The sequence below is a fragment of the Camellia sinensis genome, chromosome 7 (genome assembly GCF_055761805.1).
Source record: "Camellia sinensis isolate YWXY chromosome 7, ASM5576180v1, whole genome shotgun sequence".
NCBI lineage: Eukaryota > Viridiplantae > Streptophyta > Magnoliopsida > Ericales > Theaceae > Camellia > Camellia sinensis.
The window spans coordinates 117,751,552-117,775,638 of NC_138967.1; the positions used below are offsets into that span (position 1 = coordinate 117,751,552).

A 24,087-nucleotide genomic window follows, 5' to 3' on the forward strand; every position below is an offset into this window, starting at 1 on the left:
AACATTTGTTTCAGTTCATAATCAACATTGGAGATTAAATTATATGTTATTCTAAGCATTAAAGTTTGTCAATGTGATGGGCCAAAATTCTTCTTTGTGCTGCAGCTTTATTTTCTACAAAGCATATGCCTTATTATATTGATAGAATTTAATTTGCAGGTCATACATTTTAATTTCCATATGTGGTCTTTAGTCGCAATGGAAAAACTAGAATCAGCTCAATGAAGTTCCAGAAATCTAATCCTCAGTGGAATGGTAAATTCATGTTCTCTTATGTCAATTATAATTTATATATACACTACAAGAAATGTCACTTTTGGCTACCAAAATATTGGTCGCCAAAAGTGACTTATTTAGTCGCCAAAATGAATTAGCAACCAAAACTTTTCGTCGCTAAGCTCGTCGCCTTTACCCTGTCGGCGATAGTATTGGCGACTAAAATCTGTTTGGTCGCCGAAAGTGTAGACATTTGGCTACTAAATTGGCTTTAGTCGGCAAAAGGTACGTTTCCCCTACTAAAATAATTGGTCGCCAATAATCAGCATTTGGCTACGACTTTGATTTTAGTCGGCAAAATATAGTTTCTGCCACTAAATAATTGGTCGCGGAATTAGGATTTTTGGCTACCAATCTGTGGTGGTCGGGGAAGGTTCACTTTTAGCTACTAAATAATTAGTCGCCGAAAGTGCACATTTGGCTACTACTTTGAGTTTAGTCGGCAAAAGGTCTGTTTCTGCCACTAAAGTATTAGTCACTAAAAGTGCTACCATAATTTAAGAATAACTATTATAGACCAAACATTTTTGTCACCAATAGAATACATATTTTTAGTGACTAAGTAATTTTTGTCATTGTTACTTTTGCCCACTAAAAGTTTTGTAGCCAAAAGCCTGCTTACATTCACATCTTCATTTTTTGCCACCAAACATTTTAGTAGCCAAATGACACCATATTTTTTCCGTGACTAAAAAATTTAGTAGCCAATACTTTCTTTATCTCTTTCTCAATTGTTTTAGCTACTAATTATTTGGTCGCAAAAAATTAATGGGTTATGTTTTTGCTACTAAATTCTTAGTCACCAAAACATTTGATTACATATTTACCTACCAAAATATTTGGTGGCCAAATACGTTACACATTTTTTTTTTAATTAAAATATTTGGTGCACCTGTATCCATTATTAATCAGCATTCCTGTATCCATCAACAGTAAATATGTTATGAAGCATTCAACAACAATTACACACATTTCAGTTCCAACCATCCGAAAAATTAATATTGAACATCCAATTATATATATATTACAAATTTCATAAGAACCAAGTCTAAGCCCACGTCAATAATTTAATTTAATTCAATACATAATACTGGAATAACCAAATTCATTGTGCACCTACAACTTTTGTACCACAACAAAAATTATATTATGTACTGCCACAAAACTATTATGTACCACGTGCTATGTTAATTGCTACCAACAAAATTTTTTTTACAAACCACTATATATACGGATAGAGATATGAAAAAAATGCCCTCCCGTACTTGTCAACAAAAACATATCCACAATTGTATGTCCAAAAACATCTGCAAGAAAGGGGGAAAAAATCATTAGTTCGGTGCGTGTAGTGGCACTTCTGGACAACATATATATATCGTAATAATTTCAAACATTAAAAGACAAGGACAGTGATATCTATTAACTAATGCAAGACATCCAAACATGAACCCATCATGAGTTCTTGTTTTAGCTTTTTTATCTCTAAATCTATCGAAGTAAATTTTAGTACTTAAATGTGAAAGTAAATTGTGTAGGTATTATGAAATTACCAAAATTTTGGGTGTACTTACCATTTCATCCAAAAATTATTTTGTTATAAAAATGTAAGAAAACCCATCATTACAGTTTGTCTGGTATCCATAAAACTCACTATGGTTATGCTTTTGTGACCTCCACGAAGCTTCCAGTTACGTTAGTTTAGTGTTTTTCTGACCTCCACGGATGGAAATTAATATGGTCTTTTTCTTCGTAAAAGATTCTAATTTTCTCGATATACTCATTGAAATTTTGGAAACACTTTCCTTAAAGAATAAACTAATTAGTGGGTTTATAGATGTATATGTGCTTCTGTTTGTGAATGAGTAATGCCTTGGGTTCTTTAAAGGCTTATGGGGACGAGCTATATAAGATTATGCTTAACTATTCTTCCATTACACCATCTAATTTTGATACGTACCTTCAATACTTAGCTTCTTTAGTCCTAAGTTCCCTATTCTGTTGCTGAGGAATTATCCTCCCATCAGCCAAATCTTGAGGCCATGTTATGTATATGAACTATCTATTGTTCAACTGTTGCACATTTTGTAGTGGTGATAGTTAAACTTATCAAATACACAATTGCGCCTAAACCTTAGCTGAACTTTACAAATCCTTTGTTCCAATTTCCAAAGGACTAGGTCAACAGGATATATCATTCGTCACATTTAGTTCTTGTCCTACTTACGTATTGTGGACACCTACATGTCACATTTATCACCGAGAAGCTTCCTATTACGGAAAAACAGTGGCTCGGGGGCTGTTTTGCATTTTCGCCCCCCGAACCCCTTTTTTCAACAAAGTTTATGACATTTTCAACTCTAATTCCCAAAGTAGGTGTCCTATTTATGTACCGTCTGTCCGTAGATGTCACATTTATCACCGGGAAGCTTCTCGTTACAAGAAAATAAAATTTCGGGGGCCACTTTGCATTTTCGCCCCCCGAACCCCTGTTTTTGACTAAGTTTATGACATTTTCAACTCTAATTCCCAACGTAGGCGTGCTATTTACGTACCGTCTGTCCCTACATGTCACATTTATCACCGGGAAGCTTCCCGTTATGAGAAAACAGTGTTTTGGGGGATGCTTTGCATTTTCGCCCCCCGAACCCCTTTTTCCGACTAAGTTTATGACATTTTCAACTCTAATTCCCAACGTAGGCGTGCTATTTACGTACCGTCTATCCCTACATGTCACATTTATCACCGGGAAGCTTCCCGTTATGAGAAAACAGTGTTTTGGGGGATGCTTTGCATTTTCGCCCCCCGAACCCCTTTTTCCGACTAAGTTTATGACATTTTCAACTCTAATTCCCAACGTAGGCGTGCTATTTACGTACTGTCTGTCCCTACATGTCACATTTATCACCGGGAAGCTTCCCGTTATGAGAAAACAGTGTTTTGGGGGATGCTTTGCATTTTCGCTCCCGGAACCCCTTTTTTCGACTAAGTTTATGACATTTTCAACTCTAATTCCCAAAGTAGGTGTCCTATTTATGTACCGTCTATCCCTACATGTCACATTTATCACCGGGAAGCTTCCCGTTACCAGAAAATAAAATTTTGGGGGCTGCTTTGCATTTTCGGCCCCCGAACCCCTATTTTCGACTAAGTTTATGACATTTTCAACTCTAATTCCCAACGTAGGCATGCTATTTACGTACCGTCTGTCCCAACGTGTCACTTTTGTCACCGGGAAGCTTCCCGTTATGAGAAAACAGTGTTTTGGGGGATGCTTTGCATTTTCGCCCCCCGAACCCCTTTTTTCGACTAAGTTTATAACATTTTCAACTCTAATTCCCAACGTAATTTTGCTATTTACATACCGTCTGTCCCTACATGTCACATTTATCACCGGGAAGCTTCCCGTTATGAGAAAATAATGTTTCGGGGGCTATTTCGCATTTTCGCCCCCCGAACCCCTTTTTTCGTCTAAGTTTATGACTTTTTCAACTCTAACTCCCAACGTATGTGTCCTATTTACGTACCGTCTGTCCCAACGTGTCACTTTTGTCACCGGGAAGGTTACCATTACTTTTAAACACATATTCGAGTTACTATTCAAAATACCACTGTTGAAGTTTACATGTTACTCTAAACGAAGATTGAAATTCGCTATGTTTTTTTAACATGTTTCTACTATAGTTAATCTTAATCAAGTACATATTTTAAATACAAGTTCATTGTTAAGAAAACTCAATACCAAACTCTAGTAACTACACAAGAAATCATTAACCCCAAATAACTCAAAAATTGATGACATTTTCAACTCTTTAAGCGAACATATTTAAACAAAGTAAGTGTGACATTAATGAAATTGTTCTTACCAAAAACCAAACGTCGGATGCCCAACTTAGATTCCCAAGAGTTGTGACAGTTTGGCGACTACGCTATTGAGATGCTCGACCTTTGTATTTGTCTCGTCCCTTGCCTTTTGTCCCTCCTCCCGCTCTTTCAACATCTCATTGGATAATTGAATGCGCTCCTCTCGTTCTTTCAACAGCTCATTGTAACATCTCTCGCGCTCCTCTCGCTCTTTCATTAACTCGTCATGATCCTTTTGCCGCTCCTCACGAAGTGCCTCCACCTCAGCTCGCATTGCCTCCATGTCCTTATCGTGCGCTCGTGTTGCAAATATGGTAGACGGTTGTGGGCCACTCCCAAATCCAAGCAAGTACCTTTTCTTCTGTCCAAGCACTTGCCTTGAAATCTCCTCATGTGTCAATGGCGTCCCCGACTCGATGGCAGCCGCTTGTACATTGACCATCTCTTGCTGTCATTTCAAATAAATAAGACGAAAAAAACTTTGGCAACATATATGTATTATTAGGTACTAAGTACAAGAAAATATTGAATACATATATTTCGTTGTCACATACTTACATGCAGCTCACGGCATTTTGGATGGATCCAGTCATTCGTTTTCTTTGAAGTGTGGCTGTCCTCATAGAACTTTGGGAAATCCAACTCTCCATCTTTTGCTACCTGTTAACACATCAATGTATAAATCAATGACACTTTATGCACCAAACAGACAAATTTCCATGAACAGATTTTTAAACAAATTGCTGGACAGATTGGGAGACAGATTTGGAGACAGATTTTCTGCCAGATTTTCAGACAGATTTGTAGCCAGATTTGGAAATAGAGGCAGCACTATTCTAGTTCGAATTCAAAGAGATTATCATTAACAAATTTATATGAGCTATGTTACTAGACTAATGATTGGGTGTTATTCTTAAGTATGAGATGATCTTTTCCTTATGGGCCAATTGAATATGGTGTTATTCTTAAGATATTTACACTGTAGTACTTAGCACCAAAGTTTGTCTTTCTCACTAAGAATTTTCCATCCAAGTTTAATGAGAAGGGATGCATTGTGATCTTTAACTTTTCTAATACCTAGTCCCCCTTCAACTTTTGTTTTACGCACATTATCCCAACACACCAAATGAACTGGGAATAATTGAGGTCACAGACAAAATGAGAGTGGTTCTGCCAGCAAGAGATAGATTTCTAGCTTTCCACCCTGAGAGTCTAGTCTTCATCCTTTCCATGATCTCATTGAACATGGTCTTGTTAACTCTTTCATGGAGAAGTAGGGATCCCAGGTATTTACCAAGATCTTACGTCAGGGGGATCCTACTTTCAAACTGCCATGGTCATAGCTTTATGTCTAGGAAGGTTAGAAGAGGCAAAAAGTTTAGATTTAGCATGGTTGACTTTCTGCCCAGACACATCACAAAATTCAATGAGAACATCCATGATAATTTCACAGTTGGGTTGATCAGCTTTGGCAAAGAGTATGAGGTCATCAGCAAAGAACAAGTGAGAAAGTGGGGGACTATTTCCAGAGGCTTTAATGCCCTTCCAAGTGCGATCTTTAACCTTGGAAGTGATCATGTTTGAGAGTCTTTCCATATAGAGTACAAAGAGGTAAGGTAAGGTGAGATTGGGTCACCTTCCCTTACGCCCCTTTCATTATGGATACCATTAATCACTTCTTCATTCCAAAGTATGGAGGAGTGGCTATTAGTAACATAGCTCATAATCAAATTAACCCAATCCTCATTGATTTTAAATTCAAACAGATTATGTCCAACAGATTTATATGAGCTATGTTAGTAGAGATTATCAAACAGAATTTCTCAAACAGATTATGTCCAACAGATTTTCGCACATAGCCACTTATAATCACTTCAGATTATGTGTATTATAACATGGTGTATGTAGTGGAATATCTGTTTTTTGTGAATGTATTAACTTAAATCTAAAACACAAAGAGCTGCAAGACTAATGATCTTAAGTGAAAAATAGAGTATAGTTTAGATTTTGGGCAGTATATATTGTTCAGATTGTGTATGAATTAGTGTAGACAGATTTAGTAAAACTATTGTGTATACTGTATTATAGTGTAGTATAGTGTACACAGATTTATAAATCTGAACTATACACAATCTGTATTATAGTTTAGACAAATTTTTAGAGTATAGTTTACATTTTGTAGTATAGTGCAGTATATATAGTTCAGATTGCGTATTATAGTGTAGACAGATTTTTATATACTGTATTATAGTGTAGACAGATTGTGTATTATAGTGTATTATAGTGTAAACAGAGTATAGTTTAGATTTTGCGAGACAGATTTTGAAAGAAAGACAGAGTATAGTGTAGGCAGATTTAGAATGCAAACATGTAGGCAGATTTTTGACAGACATATTTTTTGCAGACAGTACATGTTTGCTAACAGATTTTAACATATATATATATATATATGTGTGTGTGTGTATAGCAGAACATAACATTTTTCATATCCAAACAACATATAATGGATTCAAGTTTAAAAAAAATTGAACTCACCATAGCAGCCATCGCGATAGGAAATGAGCGAGACCCATTGGTATGATTGTACGGCAATTGACTCCTATTACTCTTGTCAGCTTTTGACCGTTTCTAAAAATAAGTCAAGCAGATAAACAATTTTTTTGTCAATGTTAAGGCATTGGACATTTTCACATAGATGTATCTACTCTATCTAGTCTATTATTTTACCTGGTGAGATGCATCTTGCCATGCCACATCGATCAAATGCTTCCAATTATCTAAACTCACCCCTACGGGCGGATGACCATAGATCTCATCACGTGGAAGTCCTTCTAACAATTCGAACTCTTGCTTCAAGGTGTACCTCCAATCTTTGTACAACCCATAGGCCTTCTTATTCACAATCTCCTGTGCTTGTAAGTCATTGTGGAAATCGTCTCCAATTTGAAACTTGTCCTACATGCAAAACAAATTGAAATAGTAATCATTACATATTAGTCTTTCTTATTACTCACATAATACAATTACATATTGTGGACAAGTAATATTAGTTACAAGAACTCCTTGGATGACGGCAGCTTTTGTAGTCTCATCAAGATCCAACCATGACTTCACATCTTTCAAAGGGCACAAGGTTCTAATTTGAATTCCTAACTCGTTAGTTGCTGGAGTGGCATACTTGCCAGTTATTGCATTCAACCCACGATCGATGTGAACATAACATTTTTCCCCTTTTTTGGCTCTAGTTATTTTTTGTATGCCCTTGCCAAGTGTCGGTCCACGTACACGTAGGGGCTTCGAAGTCCCTGTTAACAACATAACATCATGAAAATTGCCTAAAATTTGGCTACAAAAAAACAATGGCAATGGCATGTGGTAATTGACAAATTTTATACACTTTATTCTTACCTACGCCACTCGGCTGCGTTTCGGATGGGGCTTGTGTCTCATCAGAATCAACCATTGGTTGGCTAGTGACATGATGAGATGGTCCCACATTTGATCGGACGGGTAGAACAGGAGACGGAGCAACGGGTGATCCTAAAGGAATAGCAGCTGGCGAGTCTGTTTCTGGCTGCGTGAGTGTCTTCTTCCGAAGCCGACCAGTCTTTAAGCCAGGAACCATTTTCCAATCTGCAATAACATAAGTAACACTATATACATGAACTAGACAAAAATAAGTCCGCTTGATTATTGCAGACAAAAATAATACATGAACTATACAATAACACAAGTAACACCATTTTCCATTTTCCAATATGCCATGATATGCCTACGTTAGTTAGTTTGGACAAAAAATAATTTTGAAGGCATGAACTAACTCAACTAATTTCGAAACTGAGAAGTTCATTAAAAGCACCCCCAAATTCATACAGATACAAGGATGAGCTAGAGCTCAGGCAAAGTTCCATCCTCTGGTACTATCTTGCAATGCATTGCATTTGTTTGCATCAACTACGCCAACCAATAAAAATTGAAAAAGAAAATACATTGCCTACCTAAAGTAAGCTCTAAAAAAACCTGCACTTCTCAACATATCTAAAGCAGGCAACAGTTTTTCTTACGCATATGATTCATGAAAATCTAGTATTCACAACTTCAGAGGAAAGATCAAAGTACAATTAAAGTAACTAAACTACCTCAACAGATATTCAGCAGCTTCGACTCCTGTATCTTTTGAAATTAGGTCATCAAGAAGCACTTGATGATCATAGTGTAACTGCAAACAAGTTAGGAGTGCTTGTATTACTTTATTTAATAACTTCACCTGGTAAGTGAAGAATTGAACATAAAGGCATTTTCTTTGTATCAACGAAATAAAAGTATATACATTGGGATAAGAAGTCTTAGTTGTTCCCATTATCTATAAATATTGAACTTGCCTCTGCAAGAAAAAGATGGAATAGGTGTATGGGGTTGAAAAGGTTTGAAACATTATAAAGCATATCATCACATCTGTCTTGGCAGACCCGACATTCAAGCTCATTAAAGACTCATTAAAGACTTCTTAGCAACCAATACTCTTAATAACCACTAAAACTATTCTAGCATGTGTTGCTTACTGTTGCTTGGCACCGAAGGACACGTGAAACAGTTGCAAAAGCACTTCAAATATGATATCGTCCTACAAATCAACAGTAGACAAGAAATTAGGATATAGCAGGTCTAAAGAAAGGCACATATTCTACGAACAAGAAATTGAACAATTAATAAATTAATATAACCATTCAAGCTACACGAGCAACTATATAAACTGAATTTTCTTGGAGTTGTCATCTCTCGCAAATAAGGTTTGTAAATGGCTTTTAGATGTGTTTCAAGCTTCATCTTGAATGACTACTTTAAAAATTTGAAGAGTGGAATCTAACTTCGGCAGATTATGAAATATTAGACCCTAAAGATCGTTATGTGTATGCTATTTCCAAATTCCGTTACTTCTGAACTGCAGTTGATTTTTGGGAGCCTATGGAATTTCAAGCCATGCTTATATAGGTCAACTTTGCTCATTCATTGTGCATGTCTAGTACATGAAAAATCTTTACGAGTTTTTCCAACTCATTTAACTAGCAAGAACTCTGTTGATGGTCAAATTCCAAAAGCCCTATTTATTTTGTCAAGTAATACCTTTTGAAACTGAGAAATGGAGAGGTGCTAGGCAATTAGGTAATTGTCGTGACTATTCTTGTATGCATATCTCTATGTAATTTCATCAGTTGTGGTAGTGAAAGAGGTAAGTTATGGAATTAATAGGTTGTAACAAAAAACTGTGGAACCTGGGTCTGGTTGTAGTGGGGGAAAGTTTTAGCCCTGGTGTGGTTTTTTCATGTGGAAGTGGGGAAGTTTCACCCCTTACGATTAAGTTGTATCAGATTTATCCTTTGTTTTTAATTTTCTGAACATACTTAGACAACACAAAATCTCAACAATCCACTATTAAGAAGTAAACCTGTGAGCAAGGATCAAATTTAGTTTTGGTGTGCTGTTTCAGTCAACTTTGAAACAGAAATATTTCAGAAACACAAGGAAAAAAGAAAGGAAATTTTGACTATACCCTCTTGTGGTTTGGCTCATGTGCGCATAGCCTCCCTAATGTTCAAATATAAACACAAAACTCCCTGTGGTGGTTTCTGTCTAACATTACTGAAATAAGTAAACTTCAGAAGGGACAGGTTAAAATATGATACCAGCTGGTGTAATATAACTACCATATTTGGTGCATGATTTTAACTTAATGTCAATTGTGTCGTTAACAGGTTGGCGATGCTGGGCCCATTCTTGATATGATGGCTGTGGCACTAGAGAACATCCCAAGTAATGCTGTTGTATCTAAAGCAACAATATTCGCTGTTTACCGGACTGCACAACTTATTTCTTCCATTCCTAATGTTTCATATAACAAGAAGGCAAGATTCGATTTCCTCGTATAGCAATATGTTGCTATGTTTTCAGTTTATAAAAATCATCTAACCCTGCGGCATAATTTCTTGCTTCAGGCCTTTCCTGATGCTCTATTTCACCAGTTACTTTTAGCAATGTCCCACCCAGACCACGAAACAAGAGTAGGGGCACACCATGTTTTCTCCATTGTGCTTATGCCATCTCTTATTTGTCCTTGGTTAGTTCGTAATGGAGGACCTGCACAAGCTCTCCTGGGGTTTTCGCCAATTGCTTCAGAGAGGATAAAGAATGGAAGTTTCTCGATTCAGGATGAAAGCAATGACAAACCCAAGGAGGAAGTCAGTCAAGTTTTGGATAATGGCGTGACTCAATCTATAAAATGTCCATCTCGTGGTCAATCATTTAGTTTCAAGAATGCTATGGTCAATGGAAAAGCAGTATGTCACAAGTCTTTGAAAGTTGCAACACAATCTATCATTTGGTTTTGCCTTACCGTGATTATTGTCATTTTTCTAATGATCTCTTTTGAGTGATTTATCTATCTAATCTTCTTTAGGATCTGACTGCCCTCCGATTGAGTAGTCACCAAGTGAGTCTCCTGCTTTCAGCAATCTGGGTGCAGGCAACATCCACAGAAAATACCCCTGCAAATTTTGAAGCGATGGCCCACACATATAATGTCACTTTATTATTTACCCGGAATAAGGTATCCTCATGGTGCTGTTTACTTATATTTATTGTTTCTACCATTTTGATACTTATCCCTTGGAATTTCTTTATATGTACTTTTTTTTCTTCTTTTTTCTGGATTAAGAATTCTATATTGAAAAGATTCTAGTTGCTTGGGAAAGTAACTCTAAGATAAAATTGTATCTACAATATACATTCAGTGAATCTGGAAAGAAGTTTCGTGGAAATAGAATACTGTATTTACTTCACTACTAGTACTAGCTTTACTTTAAAAGTGGTGAAAGCCTGCTTTCAGAGATTTGAGTTATTTGATTGTAAAAAATGATTCTTCTAACACTCTTAAAACCAGAGTTCTAATGAGCTTCTCACATGTGGCAACTTTGTTACGTAATTCAAGGTTTTGAATCCTATGAGCACTGAGAGTAATTTTTTTTAGTCTTCATAATAAGAAGTATCTTTTTCTTTTGGATTCTTAAGTAGGCTAATGTGGAAGCTGATATGCCTAATGTGGAAGCTGATATGCCCTATGTGGGCAGTTTTAGTGGGTACCGAAATGCCTCTATATTTATTTTGGTGGTCCTTAGAATTTTCTTGGAGTTGTCATCTCTATTGTCAACTATGATGGCCTATGATTTTATCAAACTTATAATCCCAGGCATATCAGACTGGCAAAAGAGGATTCAGTACCTGACCCTTTGCATTTCAAAGCCAGATTGTTCAAAATCTGTACACATACATATTACAATTGAATTCAAACTAACCCTTCCAAACTAACCCTTCCTTCATTTATTCATGGCTAACTCTTATTCTAATCTCTATCTACAAAACCATAAAATAGCAACAACAAAGCATAAACAGAGCAGAGGCAGCCCCAAACTTGAACCTAAAAACATCGACACAGTTGCAGCAGCAACCAGACAAAACCAGCTTTACAGCCATACCAGCATAGCTGCAGCCAAACAAATGTTGATGTTCTCAGAGCTTCCTATATCAGATGCATTCCACCAAAAGGCACCATTCAGTTACATTCCACCAGCACACCCCATAGTAACCCATTGCACAAACTGCCATGCTGACCATTAAATACACCAACCATTCAGATCTTCAATGAATGCAGGTTTAACTGGGCTCAACTCACAATCTGACCAGCATAGCTGCAGCCAAACAAGATGCAGACCAGCACCCTTCCATTTGACAGCAGCCCAACAAAACACCACATTTAACCTAGTGACAACCATTTGACAGCAGCTCCACAGAATGTACTCCAGGCCCCCTCAGAAAACATTCTACTTGACACAGTAAGCAACAGTTAGATACCAAAGCTACACCATAAACTTCACTACCAAAGATACACCAAAAATGCCTTCCACTACATTCTGGACAGCAACCCTTCCAGGGCAGATCAACAAAGGCAGGGCAGAGATAAACCAGAGGAAAAAAACATAGAATGGCAGAGAACAAAAACATGGGTCCAGGGACTGCACTTCTGCACTGAGTGGGTACACCCACAGCAAAACTCCACCCATTTCAGTTTCGATTAGCTGCCTTAAACACACATTGATTGCTGAGTTTATTGACATTTACGAAGATAGATCCCCCTTCATTATTTTGAGTTTCCTTTGCATTTATGCACCAATTGAACATTCACATTGCTCAAATTATGGCATGAAGTAAAGCATGACCAAATTCAAGATTCTACATCAACATCTGTATCAAAATCACTTTGTAGGTCATATTCTTCGTCTGTGTCGTCACCCTCCCACATTAATCCATCTTCATCATCACAGATGAAGGCATCATCTGTAACACCCTTGGCTTCTACCCCTCTGACAGATTGCAAAACTTCCATGGGAATAATTTCAGAATCAATATCATCTCGACGCAAAGCCACATCATCATCAATAGCCATAGTAGGTACGACCTCGGTGGTTTCTTCTTGTTGGAACACATCATCAGGTTGTACGACATCCATCTCCGGCACATCCCAAATTCCTCGATGTTGAAACTTTTCAACGACTCTCCAACTGGTACCTAATTTGGTGTCATTAACATAGAATACTTATTCAACTTGACTTGGTAATACAAATGAGTCATCTTTGTACCATCGACTTGTTACATCAACTGTTGTGAAATGTGGCTCTACACGCATAGTTCTACTATTACCGCTGTTAAACCATTCACATTGGAACAATACAATCCGACGTGTGAACAAATAGTTCAGTTCCCACACTCTGCACAAGTGTCCATAGAAGTGTATCAATTGCCCTTCATGCTCCCCTTCCACGACTAATCCACTATTCTGACTTTTCCGACGGTTGTCACGGTCGATAGTATGATAACGGACACCATTACAAATACATCCTGAATATGTGTTCACTAAGCCACTAGGACCATTGGCTAATGACCACATATCATCAGTTGCTTCGGGGGAATGTTGGCTCCGCAATTCATTCATCTACATAAAGAACATGTGTCATGTTACTAGCATGCGTAACATTTACGTAATGCACGATATATGGTAGGATATGAGAATACTAGCTTACATGATCTTTGAACCATTTAGGAAATTCTTTCCGATGTCTGTTTTCGATGTTGAATGCACCGGCTCTTTGGTGTAACAAGTTCTTGTGCTCCCTAGTTACAAGAAATGCGATTCAAAAACTATTTACTAAGATAAAGACTAATCAATTTACAACAAAAACATTATAAATACGTTTGAAGGATTCATACTCTACGTGTTTATCCACTTCTGTGCTATTGTGTAGGACAAACCAATGAGCCAACTCGCGTTCAGCTACGGACACATCGGACGCCCTTGTCATTAGACCAAAGGGACGTACAGTTTGAGTGAATACCGCCAACCCTAGGCCACGGTCACCCATGTCATAATTCCTTTCTGGGCGGTTAAACAATGTTTCTACTCCATCCAAATACATTGAACAAAATGTTGTACATTCTTTGGAAATGTAAGCCTCGGCAATAGAACTTCAGGATGAGCTTTGTTGGCCACAAACCCTTTTAGATGGCCAAGCAACCTAATTTTGCAAGCATCATAACAATGTTATACTGCAATATTTATATCAGCAGTAAAGCATTAACTTAAATTTGACAGTAACACGAGGACTGAGTTAATACCTCTCAATTGGGTACATCCATCGATATTGCACTGGGCCTCCAAGCATAGCCTCTCGAGGCAAGTGAATTGCCAAGTGGACCATGACATCGAAAAAAGCCGGCGGGAAAAGCATCTTAAGCTTACAAAGTATGAGTACGATTTGTTCATCCAATTTATGCAAATCTGAACGCCTCAATGTCTTTGAACACAATTGTTTGAAGAAATTTCCCAACTCAAAAAGTGTCGTTCCAATTTCCTTATTCAGGTAGCCACGCATCCCAATTGGAAGAAGTCGTTGTATAAGGACATGACTGTCATGACTTTTGAGGCCAGATAATTTTCCAGCTTGAGCGTTTACGCAATTGGAGATATTTGCTGCATAGCCATCAGGGTACTTTATTGATTTCAAGAAATCACAAAAGCCTTCTCTCTCTTTCACTGACAATGTGAACAATGCGGGAGGCTTCTCAAAGGACCCATTAGAACGCCTATTCAAATGTAACTCTTTACGTATTTTCATGTCCTCCAAATCTAAGCGTGCTTTGTCCGTGTCCTTGTTCTTTCCATCTACGCTCAAAAGTGTCCCAACGACATTGTCACATATGTTCTTCTCAATATGCATGACATCAAGGTTGTGTCGAAGCTTCAACGTCTTCCAATAGGGCAAGTCAAACATAATGCTTCTCTTGCTCCAATTCAAATTTTGATGTTCATTCCTTTGTCGTTTTCGATTTTGTGGGTGCTTTCCATACGGCTTGTAAGTCCCAAAATCAATTTGCTCTAGTATTTGGTCCCCCGATAACTCCAAAGGTTTGGACCTATGCTCCGTTTGACCATTGAAGAGCTTACTTGTTCGCCAAGTGTGGTTCTCAGGCAAGTGGCGACGAGCACCCATATACCCTATTTTACTTCGTAATCCCTGAGACGATGCATTATTGTTACAATTAGGGCAAGCCAAGTAACCCTTTGTACTCCACCCTGACATGTTACCGTACGCAGGGAAGTCATTTATGGTCCACATTACCGCCGCATGCATTCTAAAAATTTGCCCGTTCGATGCATCATATGTTTGCACACCATGCTCCCACAAATTCTTCAATTCTTCTATTAGTGGTTGCAAGTAAACATCAATGTCTCTTCCAGGTGCCGATCGTCCGGGAATAAGCAATGACATCATGCAATATGGCTCTTTCATGCACTTCCACGATGGGAGATTGTAAGGCATTAAGATTACGGGCCACATGCTATATGATGTGCTCATATTCCCAAATGGATTGAAACCATCTGTTGCCAGCCCTAGCCTTACATTTCGACAGTCATCAGAAAACGTCGGATGTTGCTTATCAAAGTCCTTCCATGCTTCACCATCGGCCGGGTGCCTTAAGATGTCATCATCCACACGCTTCTCATTGTGCCATCTCATATCTGCGGCTGTTTTTTTGGACATATACAGTCTTTTCAACCTCGGTGTCAAAGGAAAGTACCGCAATACCTTGTGTGGAATCTTTTTACCACCATCATCGTTCAACTTGTATCTACACGTGTCACATGTAGGGCATTTCTCCAAATTAGCACTCTCCTTCCAAAATAGTGCACAATCATTCTTGCACAAATGAATTGTTTCATATTCCAAACCCAAGTCACGTAAGAACTTCTTAGCATCATAGAGTGTCCATGGAACTGTTGGATCACATTCTGGTAGAATGTCCTTAAATACCTGCATAACCATATCGAATGACTTGTTGCTCCATTTGTTGTACACCTTCACATGAAGCATCTTAATGACGAATGATAACACAGAAAACTTTTCACATGTTGGGTGAACTTTGCGTTGTGCATCTTCGAATAACCTAGTGAACTTATGCAAATCCTCCCTCTCCAAACCATTAGGTTCCTCGTCGGTATGATCATCCATAAGACCACTCACATAAATTTCTTCCAACATAGTAGGCAATTCATCAATGGGCGGATCATCGATATCTGTCATACATTCGCCACTACCTCCATATTGGTCATTTGATACACTAGGACGAGACACGGGAACATGTTCCCGTGATGCACCCAAGTTAGATACGAAGATGCCATGCCTCTTCGGATCAAGTGCATCCACACAACTTGTCTGCTATATTTTGTGCCATTAATGCAATCGACACACGGACACCTAATTTCATCCTCTACGCCTAAATTTGCCGTAGCAAAATCAAGGAATGACTTCACCCCTTGTTGATACTCTTTACTTGTCAACCGATTATTTATCGTCATCCAACTCTTGTCCATTTTGTCACCTACAACTCACACAAACATTAACCAAGGAAGCCATGAGAACACGCATTTCAAGTTGAGCCACTGTTTGGCTTGTCACATAAATCTCTTTTAGGGTGGCACTTTATGACACGAGTAGTTCTAAAACAAGTTAATTTAAGAAATGACCCGTAATTTTGGACCACTAGATAGCATAACTAGTAGAGCACTAGTACTAGTGAAACTATATGGTCAATGATAGAATGATATATCAAAATAATGAAAACCATGTCATGCTCTTCACAATGTGTGTGCATGACATGTTATTTATTAAAAAAAACAAGTAAAGACAGAAACACATTTCCAACAGTTGGCTCTACATGGCAACTGTGCATGTCCGCAAATGCATATTCACACATGAACATTTCAGAATAGAAGCATAGTAGATGTTATCAATGAGAGATGTATCTACAAAGTCATGTGAAAATCCAGAATAGAAGCATTGACAGTACTCATGAACATTTCATACGGCTTAAAGCACATTTTGCGGAAATGATAATAAATAAGCCAGACGATGTGGAGGCAAGTTTGCTGCAAGGTAGATTTTCTCTGATATGACATACTCTTGAAAAACTTGCTGCTATGAGCATGTAATTTTGTCTCATGGCAAGTTAGTTAAGCACTTAAATTAACTGAAATTCACAGCATTGCCATTTTCGAAAGCTCTTCATGTGGCCTATTCTAGAGAATTAACATATTGAGCCTCTTTAACAATTAGATATGACGAATGCGTTACTCTGTGAAGACTTAGACGAAGAAGTATTTACAGATGTTCCACCGGGCTTTGAGGATTTCTAATAGCACCTCCAACCAACCTAATCATGCTTATTAATAATCGAACCTAAATAATGAGAATGTTCACCAAAAATTGCATTAATAATATTGCTTTTGGGATCACAGTGGCATTTCTTGTGAGTAGTCAATGCAATCTCTTAGTTTCCACAATTTATCATACAATGAGTTGAAAAGGAAAAGTAAAAAAATGAATTTCAGACTCCAGTTCCTGAAAATTTTGGAAATGGGTGTTCATACTGTGTCCAAGCAAGCAATTCAATCATATGCTATCCTTTACGCCTTCACTAACAATGAGTGTTGATAATCCTAAAGTAAAACTATTCTAATGACTTAATTGATGGAAGTAGTAATTCAAAAAAACAAGCCCATTTTACAAATAGCATAATTACCGTGGGAAGTTAAAACTCCAAAATCCTATCCATGCAAGTTTAAGTAGTACTAGTCCTGCACTAACAGTGGCCACAAACATATATTATAATATGTGACCTAAAGCAGCTAATAATTAATATCCATTTAAAAAAAAAAAACCAACCTGAATGACAATCCTGTGCTATAGGATTAGCAAAAATTACATTAGTCATGACATTTTAGGGTGGAACTTTATGACACGATTAGTTCTAAAACAAGTTAATTTAATAAATGACCCGTAATTTTGGACCACTAGATAGCATAACTAGTAGAGCACTAGTACTAGTGAAACTATATGGTCAATGATAGAATGATATATCAAAATAATGAAAACCATGTCATGCTCTTCACAATGTGTGTACATGACATGTTATTAAAAAAAAAAGTAAAGACAGAAACACATTTCCAACAGTTGGCTCTACATGGCAACTGTGCATGTCCGCAAATGCATGTTCACACATTTCCAACCTAAGCTTTGGGCATAAACGAGCTTTCTCTTTCTTTGGAAATATGGACTTAAATTACTAAGGAGGCAACATGGGCAATATGCCGCCATGATGCAAGCATCATAAATTTCCGATACTTCTAAAATGGAAGCATCGAGGTTATATTCTCCTAAGTTCCCATACAAAGAGCAACCTCCTTGTACTTTTTTTATGTAATGATGTTTAAAAATTACTCACATGTAATTATCATGTGTGCCAAGTAGTTTCCAAGAATTTAACAAGTCAATGCTATCCAGTCAAGGCAAGGCAATGCTATCAATCCACAAACTACCATGCTTATTTATAGCACAGAAGCAAACAGTTACGCTAGCCAATGATATCTATGATTTAATTGTATATCTAGCTAAAAACCATAAAAATTCCTCAACATCGTTACAAGGCATCCAAAAGCAACGAGCCGCTAGTATATTTACTGAAAACCATAAAAATTCCTCTTTTATATGTACTACTACTACAAGACTTTGCCCTAGTTTATGTAGCAAATGGGTTGATTCACCCCAAGCATTGCCCTAATTTTTAATTTGAATCACATTTCAATAACAATGCCCTAATTGAGGGCATTTCGTACATGTCATATTGTGTGTGTTTTGACACACACACACACATATATATATATATATATATGCGTGTATATATGCATATATATATATATATATGCATATATATATATGTATGTATGTGTGTGTGTGTAAACAGAGACAGATAGAAACTGAGGCAAATCGAGAGGGAGATACAGAGAGAGGGAGAGACAGATGCGAAATTCAAACATACCTGGGAGGGAGTTCGGGGGATGATCCAGTTCGGGGGAGTTCGGGCAATGGAGACTATTCCTGTACAGAAGAGGGCAGAGGCGTGAGTGTACATATGATTTGGGAAAATAATCGAGTATATATGGAATCAATGTTGTGAATTTATGATTCGTGTGTGTGTGTAAACAGAGAGAGAGAGAGAGAGAAAGACGGAAACGGAAAGGCCGTGTGAGATGTTTACGAAATGGAGAGGGAGATACAGAGAGAGAGAGGGAGATACCTGGGAGGGAGTGGGGGGATGATACACCAACTCTTGCGATGCAGACAGAGCAGGGATAGAGGCGGGAGTGCGAGAGGGAGGGAACTGGGATACTTTTGCAATGCAAATAGAAGAAAAAGTAATGTTCCCTCCACAATTTCGTGGCACGTTTGGCTACCAAAAACATAGTCGGTGAAAGTGCATTAATTGGTGACGAAAATCCAATTAGTCGCCGAAACAAATTATTTCTAAAACACACTTTTGGCTGCCAACAATTTTGGTCGCGAAAGGTAAAAACGTGAAATTTTTTTTATTTCTTGTTTTCATTCGACAAAACAAATCGAAAAATTATAATTTTGTTCTAAAATTTCAAAAAAAAATCAGTAAAGATAAAAAATAACAAAAAAAATAGTAAATATTTGTTGCTTATTTTGAATTTTTAAAACATATATATTTGTTAGATTCGGCTCGAAAAAATGAATTATTTTAAAATAGGTGTTTTTTTAGATGTTGCCCAATGGTTCATGTGATAGAAAAATAAAATTAAAAATATTAATTGATTATCTTAAAAGAAAATAGAAGTAAATGTTACAAAGTTTGTAACATTAATGTTTTAAAAATCGAATCGGTGAGCAAATCGAACCGTAACATAACAAATATATTAAAATTATATTTAAATAAAAAGATAAGTAATAAAATTATAAATTATAAATTATAAATTTTTAATTATCTTAAATATTTGTCCTAATATTTTTTTCAAAATACATAATTTCAAAATGTCAAAATGTCAAAATTTTTGCAAATACATAATTTCAAAATTTTCCCTATAATTCAATATTGTAAATATTTTTTTAAAAGACTAATACTATACAAATAGAAAAATTTATTGTGAATTTCTTATTTTAAAATAAATTAATATAAAAAACAATTTTATTTATAATAATCATATTACCGCATTATTGTCAAAATTTAATTCAATATTTTAAATATTTTTTTGGGGGGTATGAATTAGAATAGAGATGAGATTGAGAAGTTTTTTTTGTTCCACAGGACTAATAAAAAAATAAAAGAAATCAAACACAAACTCAAACACAGGGAAGCCTTCAAGTTGGTCCCAGATTTGAAACGGTCAAATGCGATCAAAATCTTGTTTGCTTTTGTCTTCCCAACTCTCTAATTCACTTCTTTCCAATACATAGGTCGATTGATATATACATATATATATATATATACACACACATTTCCAGAGAAACAATGTTTCATTTTTCTTCTTTTTTCTCTTCTCCAGGATCCCCAAATTCCTTATACATATACACACACATTTGCAGAGATATATTAATAGCGAAACTCACAACTGTTATGTTGCTGATAAAATCCACCCTTGTTATGAGAGGATTTATGAAATGCTGCATGAACGTTCATGCAGCATTTGAATATTTATTTGGTGGTGCAACGGACGGAGTGACTTCAAATATAAGAAAATTCATGCAGCACAAGAGTTAACTCTTTCTACCGATGAAGGGAGACACTAATGTTACAGATTTTGAATATTTTATGTAATCAGTACACTGCATTATGCCGAAGTTATGTGGTGGTGCAACAGACGGAGGGACTTCAAATATAAGAAAATTTGAGATTAAAGAAAATTGACTTATTATATTCTTTAATTCAAACTGGGCAAGGTAAGACACGTTGTAATCTGGCTGAAATTTCACATCTGTGTATTCGGGAGAATCATACCTCCCTGTTTCGTCAAGCAAGCATGTAAATGCTCCCGCTCGTTTCCCACAAGCAACCTGCGAACACCAAGTAAAGGAGCTTCAATTTACACAAAAGCATGTTTTGATTCAAACAAATTTGATAAAACAATGTGAAATTAAAAAATACATATATACAAAAACAGCACCTCAAAATGAATCAAAAATGTTCTTAACAAATATGGTGCAAATGATGGGAAGAGAAATAGAGCAGAACTCACATCATCTTTAAGGTTATCCCCAACCATCATTACTTCATTAGGTTGAACTTCACAAACGGAACAGTGGTGCTGGAAGGGGATTGATATATATTTAAGGGGGTCATCTCAACCATCTATTTAAATAGACAAATGAATCATAGTCATTGAAATGTCTTAGTAGGACATTTGTCTCTAAATTTTTTTTCAAAAACCGTTCTGTCTTATTATATAGATATTGTAAAATATACTTAATTTTTTTGGGGGACTCCTGCATGATTAACTAGGCACAAATCAATTTGATTTAGAAATTTAGAACATTTAATATGTATATTTTGTCATATATAAAGACAGATGAAGAAATCATGTGTCAAGTAGATTTAATTAATTTATTATGCAGTTGTAACTAGTTTATTATATTAAAGTAAACCTTAAATTAATTTTAGAAGATGATAAACCATGGCTTTTACCACTTAATTCAATAAATCTGATTGTTTTATTCATATACCTACTACTAATGGGAATTCATTTTTATTTACTTAATAAGCATGTTTCATTTTCATTTTTATTTTTAAAAAAGAAGTTTCTTTAAATTTTATTGTTCTCATTTAAAAAAAAAAAGTCAAATTCCATGGATAAAATGTCATTGTTGTTAAGATTTGACAACCTTTGCATAAAAATAAAAATAAAATAACTATTTTGTTTAATAATTTTTGGCGACCAAAAGTTTGGTCGCCAAAGATCAAAATAAAAATTTTTATTTCCCTTCGGCTACCAAAAAATTTAGTAGGCAAAGGTGCGTCTACAGCGACTAATATGGATTTTGTCGCTGAAAAGATAGTTTTGGCGACCAAAAGTTTGGTCGCCAAAGATCAAAAGTAAAATCTTTTATTTCCCTTCGGCTACCAAAAAATTTAGTAGGCAAAGGTGCGTCTACAGCGACTAATATGGATTTTGTCGCTGAAAAGATAGTTTTGGCGACCAAATGTTTGGTCGCCGAAGATCAAAAACAAAATTTTCTCTTTCCCTTCGGCTACCAAACAATTTAGTGGGTAAAGGTGCGTTTACAGCTACTAAAACTATAATTAGTCGCTAATGGAGATATGTTTAGCTACTAAAAATTTTTTTAGTGGCCAATTGTAGTATTTTTAGCTACCAAATTTATTTTAGTAGCCAATAACCAGCATTTCCCTACTAAGAAAAATTAGTAGCTAAAAAGTTGACTTTTCCCGACTAAAATTAATTTTGGTAGCCAATTCCCACACTTTCGGCGACTAAATTTGTTTTAGTAGCCAAAACTGGTCGCCGAAAATGTATTTTCTTGTAGTGATATGTCAGTATTTTGCTTAGAGGTCCAAGTTCACTTAGTAATAAGGACTGCAATTTGCAAACTGTGGGCCATTTTTTTTTTATTAAAATCTATTAATATTTGTTCTCTATAATACAATTGTTCATTTGATTGAATTTTTTATTTTTTATTGCAGCCTCGTTGCACTGTAGAAATATTTGAATTTGATGCAATGGATGAATTGATATGTAGCATTTATTTGGTGACTCGAAAAAACTAGTTTCATGTTCACATGATGGAACTTTACCAAAATGATGCTGGTCTAGGAAAACTAATTCAAACTTGGCATATACGACCACCTAGGAACAAGAGACTTGTGGGAGAACACGGGACTTGAATCGAGTTCCTGGTTTGGGAGTTAGAGCTGGATTTCGATCTCGGCAAATTAGTTCCTTAAGAAATTTAGAATTTGAGGTGTTGACGGCCAAAAATCACCAAACGGCGTCAGATTAGCACAAAACTTGGCACACACGACTGCCTAGGCACGAGAGACTTGTAGGAGAAGATGAGACTCAAATCGGGTTCCCGGTTTGGGAGTTAGAGCCGGATTTCGGTCTAGGCAAATTTGTTTACTTAATTATCTTTGTAATTGTATAGTTGTTAAATTTTTATGTTTTTTGTAATTAACATATTAATACATAATTATATTGTTATTAATTATTTTTTTTTTTGTTTTCAGATATTGCTCGAGTAGAAGTTTGCTTCTTATGGAATGCATGCCCGTGAGGAATGCGACTAACTTTTGTTTTTGTTACCCACGGAGAATGATGAGGAAAACTTTATTTTTGGTTTAGGTTATTTTGAATTGTGAACAACATTATTTACTTCAACATTATATATGTATTATGCAACATTATGTAGTGGGGTAATTTACTGATGTTTAGTTATGAATGCAAGAATATTTTTGTTATGGAGAAATTGTTATTTCTATGGAGAAATTTTTATATTATTATGCAATTATTGTTTTTTTTTCATTTAATACAAGTAATTTTAATATTTTTAATAATTATATTGTGGGTTTTTCTTTGTTTTTTTTTTCCTTAATTTTTTGCAACGGCACCATACTATTGCGAAAACATTAGACCTAAAATGTAATTTTTTTGGCAACATAGGCAATGCCGTTGCAAAATAGTTTTTGTTTATCAAGGTGCTGTCTCAAAAGAAAAAAAGAAAAAAAAAAGAAAAACATTTCGCGATAGTTTCTTTTGCCGTCTCAAATAAAATTTTTAGCGATGGTAGAAGTATTGCCGTTGCAAAAGGTCTCATTTTGTACATATTATAGGCGATAGTAAAATGTCGTCGCGAAAGCCAACAGTTGCTGTCGTTAAAATGTTTTTGCAACACCCTCTATTATGACCCTCCCTTTGCCATCGCTAAAAGTTTTTTGAGACGGCATTAGGTGTATTAGCGATGACATTTTGCCGTTGCAAAAAACTGAAAGTTTTGTAGTGTGTATGAAGAGTTTTTTAATTGCAAAGATGTGTACTAGGAAAATTTAAATTTGAGGTGGCATGTGTATACTTATATCTACATTAGTAAATTTATTTAGTGGTAAAATTGTAATACAAATTTTATTCATTAAGTGTGTATACATATTATAAATCGTGTGTGAAAATAGAACCACCCTAAGAGCATCTTCATCAAAATACTCAAATTTTTAGTTAAATTTTAACTAAAAGTCTATTTTTCTATTTTAGCTAACCATCTTTTCAAATATATTCTCCAACAAACTTTCTATTTTTATTTTATTTTTTTCTAATTCCAAATATAATATTTAAGAGAGAATTTAAATAATGAATGATCACATTTGTTTAGGGTAATGATATATAAATAAAATATTGGATAAATTACATTCACATATCTTAAAATTTGAAGAAAATACAATAAATATCACAATTTTGCATAATTATATTAGACTCATTTAAGG

General features: G+C 35.9%; 1 protein-coding gene and 1 long non-coding RNA gene across 2 annotated transcripts; both read left to right on the forward strand.

The window, feature by feature from the left end:
• The first annotated feature begins 157 nt into the window (after window positions 1-157).
• LOC145794756 (uncharacterized) lies at window positions 158-23,105 on the forward strand. Its single transcript, XR_014334699.1, has 2 exons — window positions 158-255; window positions 22,840-23,105. It is a non-coding gene; the product is annotated as an uncharacterized LOC145794756 (long non-coding RNA).
• LOC114259821 (protein SEMI-ROLLED LEAF 2-like) lies at window positions 9,895-10,888 on the forward strand. Its single transcript, XM_028199844.2, has 3 exons — window positions 9,895-10,040; window positions 10,131-10,472; window positions 10,592-10,888. The coding sequence occupies exons 1-3, from the start codon at window positions 9,918-9,920 to the stop codon at window positions 10,871-10,873; spliced, it is 747 nt and encodes a 248-aa protein (XP_028055645.2). The 5' UTR covers window positions 9,895-9,917; the 3' UTR covers window positions 10,874-10,888.
• Window positions 23,106-24,087: the final 982 nt, after the last annotated feature.